General features: G+C 32.8%; 1 protein-coding gene across 2 annotated transcripts; it reads left to right on the top strand.

The window, feature by feature from the left end:
• Nucleotides 1-2,243: 2,243 nt before the first annotated feature.
• Nucleotides 2,244-4,784, top strand: LOC127986220 (thy-1 membrane glycoprotein-like). Of its 2 annotated transcripts, none has more exons than XM_052588488.1 (4): nucleotides 2,244-2,388; nucleotides 3,157-3,211; nucleotides 3,700-4,032; nucleotides 4,115-4,784. In XM_052588488.1, exons 2-4 carry the CDS (start codon nucleotides 3,166-3,168, stop codon nucleotides 4,216-4,218), a joined length of 483 nt encoding a protein of 160 aa, XP_052444448.1. In that variant the 5' UTR covers nucleotides 2,244-2,388; nucleotides 3,157-3,165; the 3' UTR covers nucleotides 4,219-4,784. The 2 variants fall into 2 exon arrangements, with proteins under 2 accessions (XP_052444448.1, XP_052444447.1); XM_052588487.1 differs by lacking the exon at nucleotides 2,244-2,388 and adding an exon at nucleotides 2,641-2,850.
• The last annotated feature ends 1,828 nt before the right edge of the window (nucleotides 4,785-6,612 follow it).

Below are 6,612 nucleotides of genomic sequence, written 5' to 3'. Positions count from 1 at the left end.
AGTATAAATTATATTACCAAAGACACTGCAGTGGATTACATTACATTGAATTACATACTTTTGTCAAAATTTGTTTTGCAAAACCTGTGGAAGACCAATTCATGCTGTATTTTGAAACAGATTAGCTGATATGGAAACAGTTTAAAAAAAATAAAATAACTTCAGTAAAAACTGTGATGCATGGTAAACATTTCATGCCAATACATAAAAAGTTAACTGCTTCATTAAACTAAATAGCACTTTTTAAAATTAAGGACGAAAAAATTGTCATGACTGATACGACAAATAGTTCAGAGAATGAAGAATAAAAACGTAATAAAAATTACTAAAATTTAGTACATTTTTTAAGTTAGGTATGGAATTTAGATTTTAAATCGCAATAAATTTGCCTTGGTATTATAAAATGAAAACGTTGCTTATAGTAAATCCGATTATTCCTATGATACTTTGGGCAGTATGATTGTGAAATAAATTTTTGTTGTTGTGTTAATTAAATTAAATAGCCATTTTTCATCTTAATTTGTTGGGACTCCAAAGCAATAAATGAATGAGGAACACTTGTATGGTACAGATGAATTAATCTTTTCATTTGATGTGAAGGGCAGGTTGTCATGGCTTATTTTGAAATCCTTTCAAATGTAAAACATCCTCTTTACACTCCGGCAGCATTGTTATCAGCTGAGGCAAATTAACAATTCAAAATAGAGCAGTGGAATTAATTCTCAACTTAAGCAATGAGCTGTCAGTGCTTTTCAAAAAGCACACATTGTCACTTAAGGAAACACTGGAGATGTCACTCTCTTTAATCTCTTAAATAAATAAATAATCATTCATTCCCATGGAAAATAAAGCAACAATAAACACTGGTGTGTGTGATATTCACCTGTCTAGAAACAGGATTTGTCTGAGGTGCAGATTGACTGAAATCTTAGCGGTATTGAATATACCTGCATACATCTTAGAAAATGACAAAGCCTTTTACATGCTAATTTGTGCTTTAATTGAAATGCATAGAGCAACAAACAAATAGTTCACTAGGGCACACCCATAGTGTTAACTGAAAATAAAATGCAAGAGAACCAAATGATTGGCAGCTGTCAGGGCACAACAGATCCGACATTATTACTTCCATATAATGTAGTAATGTTAAATAGTTTACATTTAAATGAGCAAAAAGCACATGCAAATATATACATTTTATTAATATGACCGATATTTATGTTTCCCAGATATTTTTATATCATATTTAGGAAATGATGAACCACTGCAAATATTGAAAAGAACAATATATTTTTGTATTCTTTTCTGCTGATGTTTGTTTATTTATTTATTTTTTCAGAAAGTGATATGTTTATAAAAAAGTAATCCATACAAGTTTTCCATTGTTGGCCTTCTAAATCAACAGCAATTTATAGCTTGTTTATCTTAATGAAATTGTTTTGTTGTTTAATGTCAATTTAAAAATGCTATTCAAAACATATTAACTAATGTTAAAATATGGAATTTTTTACGTGAAAATGTTTAAATTAAAAAAAGACCATAAATTGACCATACATTGACAATAACTAATATAATAAATGCTGTATAAAAGTTAATCAGTGACTGATGTGACTTTTTTTTTACTCTGTTCATACAGCAAAATTGATAAACTAAGACTGAAGACATGGAGACATTATAATGTTTATGTATGTAAGGTTTATTATTCTTTGGACATTCTACTAATCAAATAATCCTAAAATACTTTGTCATGGTTTCCACAAAAACATTAAGCAGCACAAAATTTCTACATTGACAATAATAAGACATTTTTCTTGAGCATATTAAAATGATTGCATAAGGATCATGTGACACTGAAGACCGGAGTAATGATGCTGAAAAGTCAGCTTTGCTATCACAGTAATAAACTGCATTTTAAAATATATTAAAACTGAAAGCAGTGAATTAAACTGTAACAATATTTCACAATATTTTAGCTTTTTTAAGTGTTTTTCATCAAATAAATGCATCCTTAGTGAGCATAAGAGACTTCTTTTAAAAACATTTAAAAACTGGACTCCAAACTTTTGAACAGTAGTGTAATAGCAAACATAAATACTGAAACATCTTGTAAATACTTACTTCTTATACTTGGAGTTCTCTGATAGCTCAAGGCAAAAATAATCATTGTGGGAAACTCTGGATAACATTTAGTAAAAAGCATTTTCTAGTTCTTTCAAAAGGGGGAGACATACGGTTCTCCATCTCTCCTCTCTCCCTCTCTCCTCCTTCTCCTTCAACTCTCCATAGAGCTGAAGCTCGATGAACCACTGGAGAAGGTGTCCTGCTAAATCACACAGACACACATCACAGACTGGGATTAAAACAGCACGACCATAAAGCCTCTGAAAGGTAAATGTATATTGTGCATGCTCAGGCAAAAAAAGGTTTTGGGCTGTGATTGAGGATAAAACAGAGCAGATCAGCTTTAATGATATACAAGATAATGTACATCCTACCAGAAAATTACATGCCAAATTGTGCTGTATTGCACTCTCTATTTTACATAAAAGAATGACATTGGGCTCATCGAAGCCTTCATGACTCTCATCAGGGTATTTTACTTGGGGAAGGTGAATAGACATATTATGCTCATGTGATGATGTTCTCATATGTTGTGATCTGAGGCATTGCATTAGTGCAGCATGGATGGGAGGGGCTGCTGCATTGCTCTGCAGTGCAGTACTTCATGCTGTTAGGTGGAATGCTATGTGAGGCAGTTAGGTGGAGCTACAGCACTGTTGTTTTTGTCAGAAGAGCACAGTTTCACTGATGGTCCACCTAGCCGAGGAGACTAAACATTTTAAAATGCAGGTTTGTTTAACAGTGTGCTTTCCTATATAAATATATTTTCAAATTATTTAATTTTAGATTTCAGCCTAGATTTATTGACCACTCTAGATAGTTATTTCAAAGCTAATTATTAATTTATCTGCAATGCTTTTCATAGGAAGGTTATTTAGACCTTCACATGTTCTGGGAAAAGACTTATTTTATTATTATTGTTTGAATATAACATAGCACATTTGATATAATCAAATAGTATATATTTATATATGTTAAAATGGTTTTATTCTGTTCTGTGATATTTAACTCTCCTCTTTCCTTTTTTCTGTCTAGAGGTTTGCAATGAATACAATTAACTCTTTGTTTGGGTGGAGTCTGGCTCTGGGAGGTAAGAACATTATGAATGTTGCTTTTCATATGAAAACCATTCTAATCATTCAAATATATTCTCTAAAAATAGATTTTAATTCTATATTATAGAGTTCCCTTTTAGTTTTCTTTGATTAAGCATTATATAAGAATTACACACACACACACACACACACACACACACAGACACACATAAATACATACATATCTATCTATCTATCTATCTATCTATCTATCTATCTATACACACACACAATTTCTATATATATATATTATATGGAAAAGAACACCAGTCCAAAAATGAAAAATATTCAAAGATTCACCCTTTGTAATCCTCAAAAGAGAGAAAGTCTGTTTTGAGGAGGCATGAGATTGAGCGTATGATGACAACTGTAATTTTGGGGAGCACCTTATATAAATGTAGTGCTGTACTGAACTCTTGACTTTTCCAAATAAATGTGCAGATATGACGAATACCTAACAGGCTCAATGATTTCTCATCTCCAGTTCTGATGATCCCAGTGTTGTGTCAGGATGAAGAGAGTGTAATTACAGTATGCCAAGAGGAAGATAATGACCTCAGAGTGGACTGCCTTCTGGAGCCCAGACAAAGCTACCACACAGACTATGAGTTCTCCATGTCTAAAGGCCAGAAGGAGATCATCATAAACACCAACATCTCTGGAATCATGCCTGAACCCAAGTTCAGGCACAACACGTTTGTGACAGAGCTTGAACCATATGGATTCAGGCTGACCATTATGAGCTTCACCGTCACTGAGAATACAACGTTCATCTGTAAAGTAACCAAGACCCAGAAGACTCTGTTTGTGGAACTGGGTAAAGCAGCTGTTTTGTGGCACTATGTAAAATTAAATGAATACTTTTTCTGCCTAAACCTGAACTTCTCTTTGCCTTTCAGACAGCATCGAGCCCTGCTCTGCCATCAGTGTGTTTCTACTGGGTTACCCTTGGCTCAATCTTCTGGTTCCTCTGTGCATCTCACAGCTTTGGGAAGCCTTTTAAGAGACAGCCAGCTATGCCATCATATTTCCTGAGTATAACTAAAGTAACTCTGTAGATTTATCAGCACATTTAAGTATTTTTTTATGCTTTTTGATCTACTTGCTCTGCTTTTACTATAAAGTAAGTACCGATTGCTGCCTCTATGAAGGTATTTGTTTATGCCTTTTTACGTGTCTAGTCTAATCACAAGTAAAGACATGTTGTGTGTGCAATCAATTAAAGGATTTTTAAGATTCTTGACTGCTATTAAAATCGTTGATGAAGGTATGTCAAGCAATTGTACTGCAACAGTGCCATCAATGCTTTCAGTGAAATGCACCATAAACATCTTGGGTCATTAGAGTCTAGATAAATAAATCATTCCCATAATTTATTGGCTTAATTATGGTTTTCCCAGCAATTTGAAATTAGACACTGCAATTGCACACTGTTTGATGTTTGTGTGAAAGAAAACATAATTTAATGGTATATAAGGTATCATTTTAATTTGATCAGTAGTTTGTTTTGAAAATGCTATTGCCTTCTCAGAAAATGTATCTTTAATAAAATGTATCACTGGTGTTATAGCTCTTGCTTCATTTGTGAAATAAAATTAACCACCATAAGATAAAAAAAAAATAAATAAATAAAAGTTTTCATTTTTGATTGCTAATAATGTCAAGATAATAAATACCATCAGGTTGGTTATTGTAGATACAGTAAGTGAATGGGCTCAAGACTTCAACACATTTTTGAGAAAAACCCTTAACTTCTCTTCTCTTTAAACTCAATGAGTTTTATGCTACTGATCAGGCTTTTATATGTAATTTGGGGTAACAAAAAGTTTTATAGGGTTGACAAATAATAATGCAATAACTGACACTTTAAATCAATGTTTTAATCAACAACAAAACAATTGAACAAAAAACAGATAAATGCAAAAAGTAGCCATTTGATAATATCTAAACATGTATCCAAATCCAAATGTAATAAAATTTGTTTATGTGGGATTATGTGCAAATTATGTATATATATATATATATATATATATATATATATATATATATATATATATATATATATATATATATATATATATATATAACAGTTTTTAAAACAGTTTAAGGCACTGGCCCACCCCCAGACCTGTACACCATCTTATATGGTTCACTCTTGACAAATGTGATGAAGGGAAAAAACTCCATAAATGCAGTTATAACTTAAAGTTCAAAATATCGGGGGAAAAAATGCCCCTGTGTCACGTCATACTGTTGAGGAAGCACACAAGAGGCCCAAGTAAATGAGAACTGTTTTTAATCAAGGAAACACAGGAGAGAATCCACAATAGGTGTTTGAGTCAACACAAATAGAGCATGAGTACACCTGACAAAATCAAACTAAACAGACTAGAGAACTTTTAAACATGGAACATAGTTCCACTAAACAATGGAACATAACCAAACTAAACGAGGACAGGAACATGACCAAATAAGGATAAACAGGAACAAAAACTGGGGCAAAACATCACAAAACAGGTCCATAATCCTGACATCCTTTGAGTTTTTATCTAATATTTATATTACATCACGTGATAAACGATATCACATGAGCAGTTGTATTTTATAGACGGTTTCAAAGGCAACAACATTAACAAACGTTACTGCGCATGCACGCTTTTGTGGACCTAACTTAACTTCCGGTAGACTTCCAAATAGAATCAATAACAACAGCCAAGTCCCTCTAGAGTAGATATTTTTGATAACAAACAAATGTTTATTCAACGAAGCCTGTTTGAAAATCGATCAGTTTTAAAATTGTGGCGAGTCTCCAAAAATAAATAAATGTATGGGAAACACATCCCGCAGCACAACCACCTGAGCCCAACTTCAGTCTACTCATCACCTTGACTTTAACTGCGTTTGTAGAAGGCACTGCAGCAAGACCGATATACACAACACAGACCAGAAGTTAACTTAGGTCCAGGCGCGTGCAAATAAGAAGTCAGTATTGTGATATATTTTAAACACAATATTGTCTGTTTTTGTTCAGATTTGGCAACAAAAATATTACCTTTAAAGTCACAGTGTCTCCGAGCAACATAGCAGTGTTTAGTTTCTGAACGAATCTGCATTTTGAATGAATCGTGTGAATCAATGTTTCAAAGGCCCATTCATAAAGTGAGCCGTTTACTCCTGAATGAATCACTCGTTTGAATTAATCGAATGAAATACTCATAAAGACATTTACCACGACCTGCTGGCAGATTTAGAGTTTTATGGTATATTATTTCATAAAAAAAAAAAAAAAAAAACCTGGAAAAACTTTAAAGAGATATTCACAGATTTTCATTGTGTAATAATTTAGCCTACTCATCCTACCTCATACTTTCTTTTGTGGAACATGTTGGGGAAAAAA

Source organism: Carassius gibelio, chromosome B21 (genome assembly GCF_023724105.1).
Source record: "Carassius gibelio isolate Cgi1373 ecotype wild population from Czech Republic chromosome B21, carGib1.2-hapl.c, whole genome shotgun sequence".
In the NCBI taxonomy this organism is placed as follows: domain Eukaryota; kingdom Metazoa; phylum Chordata; class Actinopteri; order Cypriniformes; family Cyprinidae; genus Carassius; species Carassius gibelio.
This window is presented reverse-complemented; position numbering and strand designations above follow the sequence as displayed.

Excerpts from the sequence above, each read along its gene's own strand:
- LOC127986220 (XM_052588487.1), top strand. The coding sequence starts at position 2,809 with ATGGTCCACCTAGCCGAGGAGACTAAACATTTTAAAATGCAG. Across the intron at positions 2,851-3,156 it reads CTAAACATTTTAAAATGCAG|AGGTTTGCAATGAATACAAT; the intron begins GTTTGTTTAACA and ends TTTTCTGTCTAG. Across the intron at positions 4,033-4,114 it reads GACTCTGTTTGTGGAACTGG|ACAGCATCGAGCCCTGCTCT; the intron begins GTAAAGCAGCTG and ends TTTGCCTTTCAG.